This window comes from Crinia signifera, chromosome 5 (assembly GCF_055691185.1).
Source record: "Crinia signifera chromosome 5, ASM5569118v1, whole genome shotgun sequence".
Classification (NCBI taxonomy): domain Eukaryota; kingdom Metazoa; phylum Chordata; class Amphibia; order Anura; family Myobatrachidae; genus Crinia; species Crinia signifera.
The window spans coordinates 43,929,447-43,951,467 of record NC_139221.1 but is presented as its reverse complement, the minus strand read 5'-3'; the positions used below and the strand labels follow the sequence as shown (position 1 = coordinate 43,951,467).

The following is a 22,021-nucleotide window of genomic DNA, read 5'->3' as shown; positions in this document are numbered from 1 at the left end:
CGAATTGGGAATGCCCACACATATAAAAAAGATCCGCTGATAATACCAGATTATTAAGCATGTTTAAAAGTCTGATTAAGAAATCGATTGGCAATCCCTATTCATTTTTGATTGGGATTGCCAAAAGGGGGAGCCCACACATCTGAAATTAATTGTGGCAATTATCTCCAGATCTCAGGATTGTCACAATTAATTGCTGATGTATGGGGCCCATATGTCTACACGTCTGTCTAGTAACTTTTTTAAGTGTAATTAAAAGTTACATTTTAGTAAACCTCATTATAACCAGGGCACACTTCTAGCCATAAAATCATTGTAATACTAGTACCTTTCTTTCCGTAAGAAAGGCTTGTATAAAGTTGACCCCTAGCCACGTCCTGGTATATAACACTGAACTGTACCATATACTACAGTTCTAACAACAAAAGATTACGTCATGTAATCTTCATTTAAGAGTGCCCCAACAAAAAAGAGGGTCTTTCCCTTCTTTTCCTTTAAATACTTATTTTAATCTCAAGGGTGCACCTCCACACTTCGTAACCACCGGGGAGGCCATGCTTCCTCATACCTTATGGGTCAATTGTGGACATCTTTACTCTCTGTTAAAATTACCTTAAGAACTTAACCTGTGCACTGGTCCATTCCCCTATCCCTTTCCATTAAACTGCCGAGAGGTATGCCAGGCCCCGCTAACATTTTTGGGGTGTGGCCTATTCGCAGTAGGTGTGGCCACCTTCCGTGATTAGGCCACACCCCAAAATGTTTACGTGTGTGTGTGTGTGTGTGTGTGTGTGTGAAAAAACTGTCTAAAGTCGAGGGGGGAGTGTTATTGTCTCCCCCCTTAGCAGCAGCAGCACACACCTACAGCATGTGCTGTGCTGACAGCAGGCTCTCACGCTGTCAGTGAGATGCTCACGCTGAGCTTGCTGTCAGCACAGCACATGCTGTAGGTGTGTGCTGCTAATGCTCATGAGGGAGGGAGGGATGGAGGGGGAAGTGGGGGGTCACGTCGGACCAGGAAATAACGCCAGGAAATAACGCCAAAGACATCCATTATGTGGGACCAGATGGTCAGATCAATAAGCAGGTGGAGTCCAAATGATCTGACCATCTGGTCCCACATAATGGATGTCTTTGGCTTTATTACCTGAAGTACTGGTCGCATGTACTAGAGAGGATTAGAGTGGTCCATCATCCAAACACAAGACCGCTCCCTCCAGCGATTCCCAGGACTTATACTGCCAGACGGACTACTCTAAATTGGGACTGCTGATATTGGACAGTGCAGGTTATATATAAGTCCACACTTTGGACTATATACATTATAGCAATCTGATCTGGATTAACTGTTGTTTTATTTTACAGTTGTACTGTATCATACATTATTATCGTGTAGTTTGTGGTTTCTGTTGTGCAAATGTACTATTTTATCTTTTCTTCTTTATTACATCCATAATGTTATAAAAATATATATATGTGTATTTGTTACAGAAAAAGTAATCATACAGTCTTCTCTGCATGTTGATGCTTGAGAAAGGTTGAATATTGAAACAGGTAAGGAGCCCATATACAACACATAACCGCCAGAAAAGCAACAACCCCTAAGTTAAGATCTGACCCTCTAAGCTGCTTGTCTTTAGACACAGTAACGTGTAATGCTGGGCACACAACAGAACAATTTGGGCTCAATTCCCCCAATTTCAATGCAATTTCAACCAATTGTATTTGTTAATCTCCCTTGGACTGGGTACAGATTGCGAGCAGATCGTGTTTGCCCACAGATTGTGCGAGCATTGTACAAAGTTGGTTAATGCAATATTGTTCAAGTTCATTAAAAGTCAGATGCTTTCGGCACTCAGTAACAGCGGCCAGTAAAAAGTAAAATCCAGATGTTCGGCCCATGTTAAACATACAACTGATCCATATGACTGTGAAATGCCACACAAAGGCCCTTATTCTGATCGGTGCGGATATTCCCGCATTCTTACGGAGCGGTCCGCACGCTACGGTGTTTTGCCGCATGCGGCCATCGTCCGTAGAAACGCCCACGTGTCCTCCGCATTCGGACGGACTCACTCTTTAAGAACAGGGCGTGTTTACGGACGACATACAAACCATGCGTGTGCGGGAGAAACACTCAGATTCGGCACGGTATTACAGAGTATTACAGAGTATGCTCGGGAATACCGCATCCGAACGGGAGCCAAGCGGTGCTACCGCACGTAAGCGGAGTATTTACGCCAAACAACCCACTATTAAGTATCTTCTGCAAGACATCACATGACCCACTTATTCAATTACCTATCCTCATAAAAAACTGCTTATTTGGAATTGGAATCAATTAGATGCCAATATATCCTTACAAGCATGCCTAACACATGCATTGCACACATTAACCCTTACAGCAATGTAAGTGCAATGGTTTGTATTACACCCTGTGTAAAAGATTATAAACAATCTACACATATACTGTTTAATGTGCTTGTAGTCATTAGGCGTACGTTCGCCTACCGCATGAACGAGTGGTGTCCGCAAAGCAATAGTACACTTGTGGACACCGCACATTTCTTCCCCTTTTGATCGCGTGCATTCGGAGTGCTATCCGAATGTACGCCCCCCAACATAAGTGTACTCCCCCGTGTCCGCCCATGTTTCCGCCCCGTTTTGCCCACTTTGAAACTACGCCCATGTGACATTCCGCATGACGCCCATAATACGCCCATATTTCCCGACTGATTGCGGGGAACAGTTTTGTACGGGATTTGGCTGAACTGGTACGGAGTCAAGGCGTGGCACATGCGCGTTGCGTTCTCCACGCATGCGCAGACGCCGAAAAGACGCGATCCGTAAGAATGCGGTAAAGTCCGCGTCAATCAGAATAAGGGCCAAAGACATGATTAGTGGCTGCAGCAGCATCAATATTGGTGGTGCATATTGTATGTTACCCTGACCCATACACTGTGAAATGCCAAAGACATTAGCGGTTGCTGCAACACAGGCATTAATGTTGCCAGCGCTTATGTTGCACAGTACTATACAGAATAATACATTAGTAACTTGGGCACACAGTGGTTCTGCTAATTGGTACACTGGAATATAAAAGAGAAACTGGTTGTCAGGGCTTAAAGTGGTCATGCAGAGGTGGTGGGACTCCTTTCCCCTGCCATCGACCCCCCCCCCCCCCTAAATTAGGCGAACTTGGGCCAGTGCCAGGATTTTGGCACCCCCTTGCAAAACTATAACTTCATGCCCTACCTCCCATTCTTTATGAAGGGACAGTGGTCATACAATTGTACCCCCAATTTAAATAATTTCACACAGTAGCACAGTCTCATTCACATTACACCACACGTAGTGCCCCTTACTCACTTTTTAATGTTACACTGCACAGTAGTACTCTGTATACATGTATGCAGCACAATATCATTGCTTCTACACAATGCCTATAGTAGTACAGCCCCTTACACATAATGCCCACAGCAATAGTACCTTGTGACAGCTTGAAATCACATACACTGTGCCAGAAAAGAAAGCTGCCGGGACAGTCTTTTCTGTTGGAATTGCTGTGCAGGGCTGTGCTGGAGGTGGAACTAGTTCCCCTACCATTAGAGGTGGTGGAACTCAGTGTCCCCCCCCCCCCCCCAATTCCCCCTCACTTTAACCCCTGCTTGTTGTTAAGAATATATTTATTCTACAAAAGAGTCCTTAAAGGAACTTCCACATATTTTAGCACTACTACTGAGTCAATCAGATGGTTAAAATATGTATTAGGGTAAACATACCAGAAAGAGAGGGTTTTACAGGCCATTCCACTGGGACTTCAATCCACCTGTCTCCTCTTAATGAAAGAGGAAGTGTTTTATTTATTGAAAGGTTGAAAGTATCCAAGGTTTTTGTATTCTGCATTTTCAGGTGGTACAAGGATAACCACCTCAGGTCTTCGTGCCAGTCCTCATTGCCCAACCTCACTTTAAATAATTCTCCTAAATCATGAGTAAGATTCACCTAGAAAAAGGTAGATATTTATGTTAGCACTGACACGTCACTCACCACAATGACTGATGTAGTCAATACTGAAATCTTGTTTGCACAAAGGTATAAATGGCAGTCGGGACCCGTACAACACTATAATATTATTGTCACTGTCAATACTGTATTTGTTTTATTTTAATATTTTTCCTGCCTTACATGCTTATATCTGATTGGTTGCCCATAGCAACATATCATCTTCAATAGAACTCCCATTTTAGTAAATAAACCATTTTGTGTGCATACGTCTCATGAGTAGGTGTCCTGAAAGCAGCTGATATCTGGACAATGGCGCCCCTACCTGTTTGGACACCCGGTGATGCAGTATATTTAGTATGCGCAGCAAAGCTGATTGCTGGAAAGAGGGTTGTTGCCTCCTAGATGGAACCCCCACTTTTGTCACTGCAGGGGTCCATGAGATGCAGGCTGTTACCACAGAGCGCCCTGGCTTCAGTGCTGTGACAGGAGCCGGAGTCTGCAACATTACAGTGCACCACTTAGGCTCGGTTACTAAGCAGAAGTCGGCACTGTGGTGTCACATCTCGATGCGTGATGTCCAGGTTTGGTCCGCACCCCCCTAATGACGCCACCGTATATGGGTAATACAGACTTCCTAGGGAAATATACATTTAGGAGACCCAAAGGCAAATGAACTGAAACTAACCTTAGAAAATATAAGAAGCTCATTCAGATGAAAATATTCAGTAGTAGAAAAGCTGAAATACAATATGCTACAGGGCAATTCTATTCTCTACAATGTGCAGGTCTTCAAGCAGGGGAGGGCGATGGTCACCCAATCAGAGTGATGAGAGAGCATTCTATAACTGCCTCAAAGCCTGCAACATGAATATTGATCTGCCTGCTGACTGGTGGATGGCTGATGCTATCCACCAATCAGAGTACTGACAGCCAATCATGTTTATGGAAGTATGTATACAGGTGGGGAGAGATTGCTGGAGGGGAATGTCTGGATTTTTTTTATTGGTTCCCCTGAATGGGTTTGTAGGGGACCAGTGCATTGTTCGGCCCAGGGCCTACAATGTGATTATGAGACGGCTCCTTGTGTAGCTGCACACACACCTGTAACTGGGCACTGCAAATTCTCCTGAGCACCTCTATGGGATGCGTCGCAAAGTATGCAAATGTATAATCAATAATACCTTGTAAACCAGTGTATCCATATATTGAGATGAGTTTTGTCTTTCTAAAATGAGAGGGTTCGATCTGCCTTTGTCACCGTAAAACACAATTGTTAATTGGGGATTATACTCCTGATTGTGTTCCATTTGGGTTTCTTCACTTGATGTTGTGATATAAATGTTCCATTCCCCATCTGTGTTAGAAATGATATTTATACATTTGCATTAGCTGGTTTTGTACAACTGCCAAAAAAAAACAAAAAACCACATACAATACAGTAACAAAAAAACCGACAATAAAATGGTAATAGAAAGTTTGAGGTATGCATCATACTTTCTTACAACCGGAAGCATGCTTAACCCTTTGAGTGTCAACATCTCTGTGAGAGATATGCAAAATATTGTCTAAAAACGCCGACGTCGCTCACATTTGTTATATAGATTCAAATAAAAAAAAAAAGTTGTGTAAAAAAAAAAAAGATTATATTTCCTATATCAGGTAAACATTACAGGTCATTATGATGAATAAAAATGTTTGCTTGGCAATTTTTACACCTATTTTTGTCAAATTCTCTTGGTACTCAAAGGGTTAAACATATCTAGAGCGCACATATTTATATACACAAGAGAAAGTAATCCGGCCGTTGTGCAAAGACGTCCCTTGAAAATATATATATATTTTCACTCACAATATGTAAGTAAAAGTATCAGTGAGTGTATTGGTAAAACTATTGATTTGCGTTCCTTTCTGGGCCTCAATAGACTGATTACAGAGGACAATAGCGTGTGAGATGTTTCATGGGCCTTACAGCTACAAAATCCTGTCAGATATTCCCCACATGGATGGTTCACTCAATAAGAGTAATTTACACACAGGAAAATATATTGGCATGCAGAGCATTTCTATTTGGACAGATGCACATCTAATAGAGCGCATACAGCAAGCTGACACTGAGGTGCGGTAGAGATTCACCATTCAGGTACAACAAAGGCTGCTGCCCCCGACCCGGCGTGCGGCCTGCACAGTGTGACAGTAAAGCCCCGTACACACGGGGGAGATATATTGCTCAGTGTCTCCTTTTCATCAGCGACCAGAGATGGTCGCTGATGAAAGGGAACCTCTGCCGGGCGGTGCCGCAGAGGTAATCAGCTGGTAGCAATAGCAAGCTCCTGCGACCAGCGATTAGAATGGGGCTGAAAACGGGAGCGCGCATCCCATCACTGGCAATATGGTCGCCAGCAACCATATTCCCAGCGATTTCAGCCCCTATCGCCCCCCGTGTGTACACAGCTTAAGAGGTCCTACTGCGCAGGCCTCACTGTTGCACTCGCACGTCGCAGCTCTGTTCTCGGCCGTTCCACCTGCACTCTCGGCTGCTGCTGCCTCGCGCCCAGAGGCACCAAGCGCCCCCTTCCAGCTGCCGTCCGCCCCTGTCCGACAGTGTAAGTAAATGTGTGGGGTGGCTGGTGTTAGTGGACAGGTGAGGAATGCCAGTCTCGGGATCCTGGGAACCCCAGTATTAAACATTTTTTCAATCCCGATTCCCAGGATTGAAAAAATGCCCAGGGATTGGCATCCTTAGCGCTTTGCAATGGGAAAACGCTTGAACATAATAGAGCGATAATAAAGTAATAAAGCATTTGTCCATGGGGGTATATCAGACCTGATCGCATGGCTGCAAATTCGCAGTGGCCAACGTTCAGTTAACATGTGTATGGCCACGAATCTATTCGCAGCCGCGCAATATGTCCAAATCCCGTTGCAAGCCGCTCATCATCAAATGATTTTTACACTGGGCACAACTCAACTAATGGCACATCTGGCCTGTTGCTATCATCACACACCCTCCACTAAAATGCTTTGGCACACCTGCGTTATTCTTAGTACTCCCGCTAAATCGCCGGTTACCACCCCAAGGCGCCTACTCCCTGTCAATCACTTTTTGATTGGACAGCGGTCAAAAAAGTTGCAGACGTTCATCGCTGTCGGGGTGTCGCCAACGCACATTGTGACCCATACACATGTGCAGGTGATTGATAATTGTCTGCCATGTGAAACTGCGACCCTGTGATCTGGTCTGAATTACCCCCTATATTCCCGCTGTTCCATATTAACGACTTTTTGCACTAATATTTTTTTGGGTGCAGTCCAGCTTTTAATGTCCTTATTAGTCTTCTTATCAAATGTATTGACAATAAGATTTTTAGATCAAGCTACGGAAGAATCTGAATAGGGGAAGTTTAACTATGGCCATTCTGTATATACTGTATAGTAACTGCCCAAAGCCCCAGACTGTCCAGGAGATTACTGTATTTGGACTCTCCAGTGCAAAAATATTTCCCTGGAGTGTTGTAAACGAGTTGCCAAAGCCACACACCTTAGGGAACACTGAGCGCCTGATTCAGATTAGCATGTACAGTATCTGTGTTGGTGTGAATTGTCAATGATAGTTATGATGACTAGTACATTCACAAGAGGTGATTGGGGGCAGCGAGGCCAAGATCCTTATTTAATCCAGAGCACAAAATGTGTCGACAATGTGACTGCCTTGGACGCAGCTGTGAATCATGCCATGAGCAAGCAGGGGAGTGTTACAATCTGTTATTTGTTCACTTTCACTCATGAACACTAACACACCTTTCACACCAGAAAATGCAGGGACTTACAAAGGGAATTTGGTCCAGGGATAAAAAAAAACAGGACTTTGTCCAGACATTTTGCATATTTCCAAGTAAGCCCCTGGATTTTCTGGGGTTAAAGGGGTATAATACTGCTTTCAGATCGGACTTTGAAACGGTTCAGCCCCGAGTGACCCTGCATTTTGCTCACTTCGTCCCCTTCAGCGACCCGGCATTATTGCCGGTTCGCTGACGTCATACCGGGGTGGGGAGGAGCGTCATCGGGCGTGGGGGAGGAGGCAGTGCTTGGAGTTGGTGCTGCTCCAAGCACTGCCTTCTCCATCAGAGTGAATGGGAATGGGGTCACTCAACCCTATTAACCCATTCACACTGCACAGCAGGGTTGCAAGACCCGGATAGTGGTCCCCAACTCCGGTCCTCAAGTACTCCCAACAGTTTACATTTTCTAGGTCAGCGGTGGACTTTTAAAATGTAACAGTTGGTGATACAGTGTACCAGCTGGGTGATCTGGAAAACCTGAACTGTTAGGGGTATTTGAGGATCGAGTTGAGAACCACTATTTTAGAAGATAATCTCTACTTCTGTAATACCTTCACTTTAGTAAATATACCCTCTAGTGTTACTACTATCCACCCTTAAGGCCCGTACACAATAGATGATAATGGTCACAATATCGTTCAGAAAGGGCTTTCTAAATGATATTGTGACTAATATCATCCAGTGTGTAAACTGTAAATTGTTAACAATGCACGCTCCTTCGCATCATTAAAGAGCCCTTCCCTCGTCCAGTATTTCCAGATGAGGGAGGACATTGTCAATGACGGCCATGCTGCATGACCGTCATTCGGCGGGTGCCCCGTCGTGTGTCGCATTGGCAATTGAGTATGCAGTTGCTGATGCCGGCCCCACCCATAAGGTCCCGATGCTGCTGCCAATATCGGCATCGGAGGGATGACCCTAATGTGTACGGGCCTTTATCTTTATCACTATCTACTGATTTGGTACACATAGGGGGGTATTCAATCCCCGTAGCTATTTACATCAGGGGAAATAGCGGCGGGGGCCTATTCAATGCTGTCTTGCCTAACAGCATTGAAGAGGCAGATCGACAGAACGGGCCCGACTTTAAAAGCTTGTTATGTCAATAACAGCTGTGATTTGTCGCGATCACAGCCGAAGCTCGACAATCCACGGCCATTTACGTGGACACGCCCCTTTTTCTAAGATTGCCAGGCGGGACATTGAATCCTGCCTGGCGATATGCTGTCGAGCATAAATGAAAACGGGCCATGGTCACGGCTGTCGGGACGGATCGTCAGGCGTGACCCGGGATTGAATACCCCCCTTAGTTTTATTACTAGCAATGACCCGGTCATAATAGTTTTAACCATATTTACTGATTCAGTCTCGTTAGTTGAACTACAATGCAATGATCTGGTCATCTTAATTGTATTCTGTACTAATCCAGCCCTCTTAGCTATATCCTATGTACTAATCCAGTCTTCTTAGTTTTATTGCTGCTAAATAAACCTTTGTCTTATCTTTATTGCAATGTATTGATCCAGGCCTCTTAGCTTTGTTACTATGTACTAATCCGGTTGTGATACAGCAGGTTATTTTTTACATTTTATTACTATATGTAATCAGTCATCTTCATTTTATTACTATGTATTGATGTAATTCGCTACTATTTGTTATATGGATCAAGACCCGATCATCTTATGTACTTAGCCTGTCATCTTAATTGTATTACTTGCGTCACTATTTGCAGTATGTACTGATCCAGTCCTCTTAATTTTAATACTATATACTGTATTGATCCCGCTTACTTTGTAGCTGTGTATTAAAGCGGTTATCATTCTGTAAATGTATTACTATATACTGATTCAGTCCATTTACTTAAATACTATATATACTGATCCAGTTCTTAGTTTTATTACAATACACTGATACTTTGTGGGGGATGCAGTCAAAATCCAGTCAGTATACCAACCACCATTGACCGATGGTCATAATACCGACACGGTTAAAATATTGTCATTCATTATGCCAACATGGTCAAAATGGTCGACAGGTGAAATGGTCGACATGAGTTTTTAATTTCTTCTCTGAAACTGACTTGTTCATACTTCACCATTCTATTGGAGGTGGAGGGGGAATATAATAGTGCGAGAGCAGCGAGTCATGCAAGGGGACACGGTATGCTACAGTGCCCATGTCGACCTAAAAAGTCAAATAAAATAAAAAAGACATTCAAAAAAGTTGAATAATCATGTCTACTTTTTGACATGGCAACATCTTAAATTGACCATATAGGCATTTTAATTTTTTGCCATGTTTACCATGTCTGTATCTTGACCTTGTCGGTATTTTGACCTTTGGCCAGTGGTGGTCAGTATTTTGACTGTAGGCAAATGATAAGGAACCCTTTTGTTGTATTAACATGTACTAATATCATCCCAATAGCTATACACAGTGTAATACCCCCCCTCCCCCCCCAAAAAAGTTATAAAAAATAAATAAATAAAAACCCAACAAAGAAACCCAAACAAACAGACAAAGACCTTGAGGACTATTATCTGGTATCAATGATCTATTTCTATTTCTATATAAAATGTCTACAAAGGTAAATAGAACATCCAGTTAATCACAATGACATTACCAGATGTCATGGACTGTCGAGGATCGGGACTGCTGGCTTCTTTCTTTTCTGTAGAGGTAACATAGATATAATACACATTTAATATCACAATGAATATAATACAGCATGAACAAATTTGTTTTATATGATCATGTGTTTACAAGCTGCTAATTATGCTAGATATTGTCTAAAAACAACAATACAGGGATAATGATCATAGTTAGTTTTGTTCAGAACTGGAAATTGCCCAAGATAACAATACATTGTTTATTTCCCCAAATCTTATATTCATGTCATCGGTTGGCCTGCCATGATGGTCCAATAGCCATGACTGCTGAAGGGGTGTGTCCAGGGCCAAAGTGTAGCTGATTCTTGGGACCTCTGCCAAGACTACATGATCAACGTGGTCTTGGCCTTCAGCAGCTTTGGATAAACAAGCAGGGAAGCTATTGTTTATGTAGTCACTCCCCTCAATTTAGCTCTGATGGGGACGTGGATGTTGTTACCTCATACCGCCTATTTGGTATGTTTGGTCTAAAACATTCCATATAATATAAATATGTATATTATAGATGTGGTGCATGTGTGCTTGTGTTGCATTATCTAATTGATGATGATAAATTGTGGAAAAACAGTTGCACACTTCCAAAAGCATTAATATACTATAGCTTATCTCAAATGCAAAAAAAAAATCTCTGCTAGGACTTTAACCAACCAACGGTATTGAGGCATAAAATCACAAGCCAATCAAACATTCTAAGATAGGAAAACACAAGCGGATCACCAAAGTCTACTGCGTACAGTATCTCTTGTCTCCAATTCCAATTTGATCTTAATGATAGTTATACAGCAAAACAACAGGTAGGAAACCACCAAAGTTCACCCTGGGTGTTTTGTGTGGATGACTATGGTATAACTATGGACAGGGCTGTCATTAACATTTTTATATTATTTAGGTAATGCGTACTGAATTTTAGTCTTCTACGTGTGTTTTTCTAGCTGTTTTTATTCTCTAGATCATCTTTGAGTCTATTCAGACTCATGTCGGAGCAGCAAGCTACGCAATGTCTATACAAATTATTTATTGTTCGTTTTCTAAATTCAAGTGGCACTGACAGGTTTTTAGGATGTTATGTTGTGCGATTGTTTAAATATTATAAAAGCTTTGGAAAAATAGCTTCCTTCGGTCATTTTTAAATCATAGTTTTTTAATATTTGAAAAATATATACATTTATTCCAAACAAACCCCAGGGTATATTTACCAAAGGGCAATTTTAGCCGAAATCAAACTAATTTTAATTAATGTTGTGCTTCCCTGGGTTAAAACACACAGTAACTAAAATTATATTTTTTAATTAATTTTTAAGTGTCAGTAAATATGTGGTTTAGCCGTGAAAGTCAAACATTGATTAAGAGCGATTTGAATCCATCTGAAATCTATAAAAATTTATATAAAGTGACCTTTAGTAATTATACCCACTAGTGACCAGAATACACATGCAACTGAACTAATATCAGTAACTCAGAGACTGTAAGGCAGAGTATTGGCAGGATAGATTGAGGTGCTTATTTACTAAGATGCTAGGGGTGGGATCATTGGGTAAACCACAGGTCAACATACATTGGGCCAACCAGTGAAGGTCAACAGGCCTTAGGTCGACACCCTTAAAGGTCGACATGAGTCTAAGTCAACAGGGTTATTAGGATGACACAAGCATTAGGTCGACATGGGTAAGGTCGACAGTCAAAATGTTGACATGGGTTTTTCAAGGTTTTTTTGCCCTGAATGTCAACACAGTCAACATGGATCTGTGAAAACCCACATTGACCTTTTCACTGTCAACCTTCCCCATGTTGACATAATGCTTGTGTCGACATAATGACCCTGTCGACCTAGACCCATTTTGACATTTTGAGGGTGTCGACCTAATTGCAGTTGACCTCCAGTGGTCTAACCAGTGACCGTATCCCTATGGGGGTTATATTGAAGATGGTATGTTGCTATGGGCAACCAATCAAATTCTATCTCTTATCTTTTAGAACAGGGCTGGGCAATAGTGGCCTTCCAGCTGTTGATGAACTACACATCCCAGGATGCTTTGCATTAGTTTTGCTATGTGGCCATGCTGAAACAACAAGGCATGCTGGTATGTGTAGTTCATCAACATCTGGAGGGCCGCTATTGCCCAGCCCTGTTTTAGAATGTGCTACATAAATAAGTACATTCTGATTGGTTGCTATGGGCCACATCCCTTCTTCATTAGAACTCCCATCCTAGTAAATACACCCCTGAGAGATTATCAGCATAACAAGATAAATGTGGAACTCACCACAACCTTATGTATAAAAGAATCAGTAAGGCAAAGATAAAACATAACCTATAGTATTATAGAATATGTCCTTAAAGCCGTTCCTTTTCTACCGGCTCTTTGTCACAAGGCTCTGACCTGTCACTCGCAGAGTCATTGATGCCATTTCAGATTTTTCTTTTCTCCACGGCTGGGCTATAAAGATGTATTTGTTCTTGATGAATGATCCATCCTCCACCACGGCTTTCTCCAGCAGTAAATTAGTTTGCTTTTCTTTTTCGATGAGCAGTTCATGTATTACACCAATGTCAACAGCTTCCAATTGAAATCCAGCTGTCTGTTAGATAGAAGCATAGTAGCAGGGTGTTTATGAATTGCACACCGAGGAAGGACACTCAGCACTACCTTCCTTTCATTAATCATCAATCTTATGCTGTCCTTATGTGTCCTCATCATTAGCATTGAAAGTAAAATTACAGGGGTAACAGAACATCTGTGCAAGCTGCAGAATCGTGGTGTAATGTGACAGAGAGTCAGACAGGGTTAGATGGGGTTATCTCCAAAGAGTAATAAAGGGGTGTACACACGGGGAGATTTGGGCTAATGGACAATTTTGACTAAGCGATTTTGTCTAAGAAATAATAGTCCATGATCTAGTCAAAACTGCCTTGCCTGCACAGTCAGTCGGCGCGAAAGTGGAGGGAGTGTGGACCTTTTTCTGCGCTGGTGTGTGAGCTGCACTTCTACCGTACCTAGCTATTAATGTAGGTACCAAGTGGGAAAGATGGAAAGAAGAGAAGATAGAGGTGCGCACTGTATATTTCACCACTTTTGTACATTAATAATCATACAGTGGTACATAAAATTTGTATTCTGTTTTTTTTACAAGGACAAGATTCAATAAAAGCAAATTCGTACAAGATTCAATGGGTGAACCCACATTCAGACACACTTCGTTCGAGTGAATATCAATAGATCCGACTTCAAAGAGCAAACTTCTTTTGATAAGAAACCTTACGCGTTTCGTCCGTTAGGACTTCATCAGGGGTAAATAGGGATATGAGTGGTGAAAAAGATATGCCGTGAATTATATAGTTTAACTTCTAGGTTTATACATATATACGTTTTAGTGCTTCTTAAGTCCCTTGGGAGAATTATGATAAGGGACACACAACTGCAAAAAGAGGAGGATGGAGGTGAGGAGGATCCAATGAGGTGGTGAGGAGAAAAAAGAGACAAAGAAAGAGAGACAACGTGATCCAGACAAGTTCAAGACCCATGTGGTGTTCCAAAGAAGGTCCAAGATTAGTGAGGTATGCCAAGGGTTATTTACAATTACAGTATATAGTATTGTATAGTAAGAACCCTTGTCCTGGATTTACACAGTAAAAGAGATTTGGGGCGAAATGTAATAGGGTGGGATTTTTTAGACATGTGCGATTTTTGGTCAAAAACGGCCGAAATCGCACTTTTTCCGAAAATCGCACATTTAATAGGTTGAAAATCGCGGTAAAAAATCGCACTTTTTTACCGCGAAATCGCACTTTTAGAAGTGCGATTCTTAGTCACATTTCAAATCGCATCCAGATGTTTTCCCATTATAAAGTATACAACTCGCAAATGTAATAGGGTGAGATTTTTGGTAAATGTTACCAAAAATCGCAAAAAAAATAGACCAGGTTCTGACAGGCAAATTTGACAGAACCATGCACAGATCATTGAGATCTGTGCATGGTCCTGTTAATAAAAATGTGTAAAAGTGTTTTTATAAAAAAAAAAACGGCGTGGGGTCCCCCCTCCTAAGCATAACCAGCCCCGGGCTCATTGAGCCGGACCTGGTTCCAAAAATACGGGGGACAAAAAGCATAGGGGTCCCCCGTATTTCTGAAACCAGCCCCGGACTCTTGGACCGGTCCTGGTTCCAAAAATACGGGGGACAAAAAATCTGGGGGTCCCCCGTATTTTGAAACCAGCACCGGGCTCCAACAGCCCGCGGTGTCATGCCACAGCCGGGGGACACTTTTTATACAAGGTCCCCCGGCCAAAACATGAGCACCGTAGCTGGTCAGCCTTGGACGGGGTACCTGGAGGAGTGGGGATTCCCCCAATAAAGGGGTCCCCCCCCCCCCAGGCTTCACCCGTCCAGGGCTGAAGCCCGGGGCTGTCACCGGCGTCCGTGGCCAGTGGACGCCGGCCTGATAGGGTTAAATCGATCATACATATCATTACATTGCTTTATACCGGAGAACTACAAGTGCCAGCAGACCTCCCCCGCATGCTGGGACTTGGAGAACCACAAGTCCCAGCATGCGGGGCATTAATGGGCCCGCTGGGACTTGTAGTCCACCTGTAAAAAGAATGTTTATAAAAAACACACACACACAGAGAAGTAAAAGTTTATTACACACACACACCTCACTTTTACACCAGCGTTACTTACCATTCCTGGATCCAGTGCTGGTCTGGCTGCTTCACAGCCGGCTCCCCCCGAACTGACAGGCAGTGGGGAGAACCGGCTTTCTCCGTTGCCTCTAACAGCTTCTGTAGCGCTGTTCCAGCGCTACAGAGGCTGAGAGCGCGATTGGCCGATACGTCTCCATGGAGACGCATAGCTCAGTCCTGATTGGCTGAGCTATGCGTCTCCATGGAGACGCATAGCTCAGCCAATCGCGCTCTCAGCCTCTGTAGCACTCGGACAGCGCTACAGAAGCTGTTAGAGGCAACGGAGAAAGCCGGTTCTCCCCGCTGCCTGTCAGTTCGGGGGGAGCCGGCTGTGAAGCAGCCAGACCAGCGCTGGATCCAGGAATGGTAAGTAACGCTGGTGTAAAAGTGAGGTGTGTGTGTGTGTAATAAACTTTTACTTCTCTGTGTGTGTGTTTTTTATAAACATTCTTTTTACAGGTGGACTACAAGTCCCAGCGGGCCCATTAATGCCCCGCATGCTGGGACTTGTGGTTCTCCAAGTCCCAGCATGCGGGGGAGGTCTGCTGGCACTTGAAGTTCTCCGGTATAAAGCAATGTAATGATATGTATGATCGATTTAACCCTATCAGGCCGGCGTCCACTGGCCACGGACGCCGGTGTCAGCCCCGGGCTTCAGCCCTGGACGGGTGAAGCCTGGGGGGGGGACCCCTTTATTGGGGGGGTCCCCACTCCTCCAGGTACCCCGTCCAAGGCTGACCAGCCACGGTGCTCATGTTTTGGCCGGGGGACCTTGTATAAAAAGTGTCCCCCGGCTGTGGCATGACACCGCGGGCTGTTGGAGCCCGGTGCTGGTTTCAAAATACGGGGGACCCCCAGATTTTTTGTCCCCAGTATTTTTGGAACCAGGACCGGTCCAAGAGTCCGGGGCTGGTTTCAGAAATACGGGGGACCCCTATGCTTTTTGTCCCCCGTATTTTTGGAACCAGGTCCGGCTCAATGAGCCCGGGGCTGGTTATGCTTAGGAGGGGGGACCCCACGCCGTTTTTTTTAAACTTTTTTTTTTTTGCACAAAATCGCATTTATGAAAATGCGCACATTTTCATGACTGAAAATGCGCACATTTTCATGACTAAAAATCGCCCGAAATCGCGGCAAATCGCATTTTTTGCCGCTAATTCGCATCTCATTACATATGCGAATTCGCGGCAAAAAACACGATTTTTAAAGGTGCGATTTCTGGCGAGTTTGGAACTCGTCCAAAAATCACACCCTATTACATTTCGCCCAAAGTGTAGAAGCTGATTCAACTATATATATATATATATATATATATATATATATATATATATATATATATATATAGTTGAGTGAGGACACACTTCTTGTAAACCTAAATCTTTGCACAATTTATATCCGTGGGGTTTCACCACGGTGTAAAGCCACTCCATTTTCGCATTGCTCCCAAATCTGACTCAGCCATGATGCACTTGGCAGTGGTTTAATTTTGAAAAAAATGATTTATCTTCTGCAGAGTGTGCATAGCTCTACTGCTAAAGTACAGAACCACTTCCTGCTGTGCTCTGTGGCCTCTGATGAAAATGTGTTTCATTGCACTGAAACGTTCATCTGAATGAAGCGCACTGATGGAAATGCTATGGGAGTGCATTTACTATATTATTTCATTTTCCCAATACATCACTTATAACTAAGTTAAATCGTTTCTGTTGACCGTAAGAAATATGATTCAGGATTACTTGAAGGACTAAACAGCCTCCTAAGGATTAGAAAAAAACAACCACATTTAGCATTTATAGGAAGAAGAAGAAGCAATAAACTAGAGGCAAAGCAGAGATCAAGTTTTGCTAATATTTCCCTTTGAGCCTGCAGTTGCCATGGTATCATCATCACTAGGTGTAGTGTATCTAAATATAGGGCACAATAAAAGATAACATAACATTAAACAGGAAGCACCAATTCCGAGTTTTAACAAAATATAAAGTAGGCACAAATTAAATATTTTCATCTTTTCAAAATGAAAAAAAAAAAAAGTTCATCCAATATGTCAATGATATATTTTTGTGCACAAGTTACACAACTATTGGCACAAAATAAAATAATGTGATGACACAACTACAGATGGAGCCACCTTTGTTCATCCCGGGGGTGCGCCATATCTTTAATGAGGCAAATGTATTGGGATTTGGGGCAGGATGTATTAAAATACATTGCCGCTATCGCATACTATATGTGCGATTAACATCACAATGTGGTGACAGAGGCCCTCAGCCATACCTGTGATGTGGTGTGTGGGGGTTCTCCATCACATCCATGGGCACTCCATCTTCTCCTTGGAGGTATCCTGGGCACCTCCTCCTTCCCCTTCAGCCGGAGGGACCTCCGACTGTGTTGCTAGGGGGAGGAGGAGTTTGATGGAGGTATTGTGGCGATACCCTGGGCAGCGAAAACGTGTCGTCAGGGTCTAAGAACATTTGAAAATGGGGTAAAACCCCTGAAAATGGGGGTTTTACTGCATTTTACCTTAGCCTTTGGTGAAAGTGAAATGAAGGAAGAAAAGTTATAAAAAAACTCAATTGCTAAGCCATCAATACTGTATGTACACAAAATATACACATTCTGCATAAAAGCAACAATTTTTTTAAATGATTTATAATGAATTCTACAAATTGCAAATACAAAACTAATGTTTCATCCTGTTCTCTGCACAAAGGCGTATATACAGACAGCATCGCCATGCCTCTCAACTTTTCTCTTTCAAGCAAGACTTGCCGCTCCAGTGACCACAATCCCTACCCCCATCTTCTGCAAGTTGGGGGCGTGTCCAGCCCTCTCGAGCAGCTGCCCAGCCCCTGGCTCTCTGCCGTGCACTGATAGAAGCCATGTACTCAGTGTTTACTAGGTAATCACTGGCCACTTTGCAGAGCAGGGCTTTTATCAAGTATAGCTGCTTAGTGGACATTTCAGTTTAAGGGGGTATTCAATCCCCTGCTACTATTCCCAACAGAGGAAATAGCATACCTACTGAAGGTGGTCTTCCCTGACAGAATTGAACAGGGATCTCGGCAGAACGGGCACGACTTTACATGCAATCAGGCCCGTTCTGCCGAGAATGGCTGGGAATTGTCGAGCCCCTTTTAGGCGCTCGGCAGGCGGGACATTGAATCTCGCCTGCCGAGCGGCAGTCGAACCAGCCAAAAACAGGACTGGGTCATGGCTGTTGGGCCAGCCCAGGATTGAATATACCCCTAAAGTCTTGAATAAAACTGAAAACAATTACTACTGATAGCAGCCTTGCTTGTAATTGCAGGAATGCCTTGTCTCAGGAATGACTGGCCCTCCTTTGCAAACTAATAGACAACTTGCCAGGGTCCCTTCCAGAACTATAACCAAATAGTCACAAAGCAGTGGTGGCACTCCTGCGCTAAAGCAATATTGCCCGTTTCAGTAGTGGCACTCCTAAACTAAAGCATGGTTGCCTACCCTCCTGCATTCTGCAGGAGACTCCCTGAAATAGCAGCAATCTCCCTCTCTCCCTCATTAGTCTAGCAATCACCCTCAGGTCACCCAGCCCACAGTACACTGTTACATTTTCGGGGGGGGGGGAAGGAATGACAGATACATTTAAATGGAATCATCAGCAGCATTTCCCAGCACTTTACCAAGTACAGTAGCTCTTACTAACTGCTTTGGGGCTCATCTACATTTGGATATAAGTCATTTTACAAGATTCCTCTCAGATGTAGCAGCACACACCCACGATTCTAGGTGCCACGTTCACAATCTCTTTTCACAATATCTCCATGTATGGAACTAGACACGCCCCCTCAATGGGGCCCTGTGCGATATTCTACTTCCAACTATAATCTCCCTAAAACTAGTTTTCAAAAGTAGGCAAGTATGCGCTAAAGCAATATTACCAATAGTTTCAGTTTCATTCAAAACCCTGATAAGGGTATGGACTAATGAAAACATTGTATAACCTGTGGACATCTTCATATTGCATTAGCCCAGGAATGCCACAACTGCTTTGTGAGTGTATAGACTGTATAGTTACTGAGGAATATGTTTCATGTAAATGGCACAATTTAATTGACTATGGGCGGGATTCTCTAAAATCCGCAGCCCTCTTCGCCCGGCATCGCATTTCTAATGACCGCATATTCTCTAAAATATGCGGTCATTAACGCAAGGGACAGCTCTTGCGGTAAGAGCTGTCCCTTGCGATGCGGCGCCGTTGCTGGACTTCCGGGTCTATGACCCGGGAGTCCGTCTGCGCATGCGCAGACTGACGCGCTGGCCGCAGGGCATGCTGGGAGGGATCCGTGACGGATCCCTCACACACCGCTGCGGTAAGAAGCCCATAGGCTTCTGCAGGGAACCGCCAGCTTTAGCTGGCGATTCCCTCCGCAGCGGTGACACTGCGGAGGGAGGTTAGAGAATACAGAAATGCGGTAAAAACCCAGATAACGGGGTTTTTACCACATTTCTGTGATAGAGAATCTCGCCCTATGAAACATACCAGTCCATCACACTTCCATACCGTACATCAATCTTTTATTTACACATAAACTAAATCAATCTTTTATTTACACATAAACTAAATCCAACCAGTTCTTATGTCTGGGATCTCAGCTGAAGAGGACTGAATGGACCCAAAGAGCAGGCTTAGGGGTTATATCAATAGATTATACCACAATGAGGCGATAACAAATATTTACCGCCATTCAATTCCCCCTCCTTTCTGCAAGTGAAGCAGTGAAAGCAGTTGACCTCCAAGTATAGTAATATACTCTACCTTCTGTCTGGAAGACTTTTTATCCTTTTTATAAATAATCTTTCTTCTCCCGGTGTTCCCCAAGCTTCCAGTCAATGTGACGTAGAGCGCGGCATCTGCAACTGACTTTGGTGTTTGACTGATAGTGATAGATAGGTCATAAGTTTTCACTGTAATCACACATAAGTAGTATGGAAACATTAAAACCATGTTTGTTGACTAAAGGTTATATTTTGATATACAGTATAATAAAAAAATGTTGCTGCATTACAACAACAAAAAAGTCCTAAAAAAGTCAAATAATCTCTTACAAGTGTAAACTAAGGAGGCAGCCCATACACACTGGGCAACTTTCATGTGAAATCAGCCCAGTTTTCTCGTCTGAGTGGCTTTTATCATGTGTACAGGGCAGCGATGAGCGATGTTCCAGTGTGTACAGGGCAGCGATGAGCGATGAGTTCTGCTGCACGCTCCCACATCATCGGTGCCAGGTGCCGCTCATCTGCTGGTATTGCATAGCGATGCGCTATGGAAAGCCCCCGCCCCCCGCTGACAGCGCCGGGCAGGGGAAAAGCCGCTCAGTGTGTATGCACTGAGCGGCTTTCCCCCCAACGATGACAACGAACATCGCTGTCCATATACGCTGGGCAAAATCACTCAGTGTGTATGGACCTCTAGATCTTTTAATGAATATATTACTTATCTCATACACAAGGCCTTTATTCACAGAATGTCTTTCATTTTGAAGAAACTTTCCAACTTCAGATAAAGTACATCACAGTTTTTCAGTTAAATCTCAGATACACTCAACTAATTTTGTAGAAGAAATTTTCAAATATTGAGGAAACATAAATCAACCTGATAATAAAGGCCCAGAAGGATTCAGAACTGGTAGTTCCGCCACTAAGTTATTTTCTTTACTGCTGAAAGATCGGTGAAATGGAAATTCCAGAATATCTCCACTTTCTTCATGCTGTAGTTTCACCTAAACGAAATTGAGAAAAACTGTTCAGATCATGTTCATATGATAAACAAAAAAACGGTTATCAGGCATTGGATCTACAGTGTCTAGGTAGACAATCAAAAGGTCGACAACTATTGGTTGACATGGTCAAAAGGTCAACATGAGTTGGTACTTGTGTACAATCACGGCTCCCACGATGTCCATCGCATAGTAAAAAATCGCATGCGATTTTTTACAGAAATGCATCCAAATGCATTGAAATTAGTACCAAACATGTTCAATGGCCCCCAACTGTCATTTTTCAGGCTGTACCACCCCCACTATCAACGCAAACCCGAAGTGTGGCGAGCGCAGCGAGCCCGCGAGGGGCGGCGGTACTCGTCCTACGACCTTTTCATACCCCCACTATCCACGTCGGCGTGGAGTTGAGAATAGAAAGAGTGGCGAGCGCAGCGAGCCACCGAGCCCGAAGCGTTGCGAGCGCAGCGAGCCCCGCGAGGGGACACGGATACCTTCACAGGTATACGCGTCCCCTCGCGGGCTTCACAGGTGTCCGCGTCCCCTCGCGGGTCTCGCCACACTTTCTATTCTCAACTCCATGCCCCACGTGCATAGTGGGGGTATGAAAAGGTCGTAGGACGCGTACCGCCGCACCTCGCGGGCTCGCTGCACTTGCCACGCTTCGGGTTCGCGTTGATAGTGGGGGTGGTACAGCCTGAAAAATGACATTTGGGGGCCATTGAACATGTTTGATACAAATTTCAATGCATTTGGATGCATTTCTGTTAAAAATCGCATGCGATCGCATGCGATGTGATCGCATGCGATGCGATCGCATGCGATTTGTCAAAAAAAATGCATAAAAACTGCAAAAATCGCACTACATATGGCATGCGATGGCAGCCGTGAAAGTACACAAGTACCCATGAGTTTTTTAACATCGACAAAGGTCAACACAGTTTTTTAGGACTTTTTTGTAAAAAAAACTGACGTGCATCCTTTGCCATCCACGTCAGCATAGATTATCATAACATGGCGAGCACAGTGAGGGGACACGGTACACTTATCCGGTGTCCATTGCA

General features: G+C 43.6%; 1 protein-coding gene across 1 annotated transcript in view; it reads right to left on the bottom strand.

Moving 5' to 3' along the window:
- The window catches only part of LOC146005691 (lipoxygenase homology domain-containing protein 1-like), a 190,799-nt gene that overhangs the window by 59,244 nt on the left and 109,534 nt on the right, over positions 1–22,021 (bottom strand). Inside the window, exons 19-24 of the mRNA XM_083145116.1 lie at positions 20,834–20,960; positions 19,997–20,145; positions 12,898–13,096; positions 10,471–10,518; positions 5,190–5,362; positions 3,783–4,005 (exon numbers count right to left, since the gene is read on the bottom strand). Of these exons, the coding sequence (XP_083001242.1) occupies positions 3,783–4,005; positions 5,190–5,362; positions 10,471–10,518; positions 12,898–13,096; positions 19,997–20,145; positions 20,834–20,960 (919 nt within the window). The remainder of the gene's footprint in view (positions 1–3,782; positions 4,006–5,189; positions 5,363–10,470; positions 10,519–12,897; positions 13,097–19,996; positions 20,146–20,833; positions 20,961–22,021) is intronic.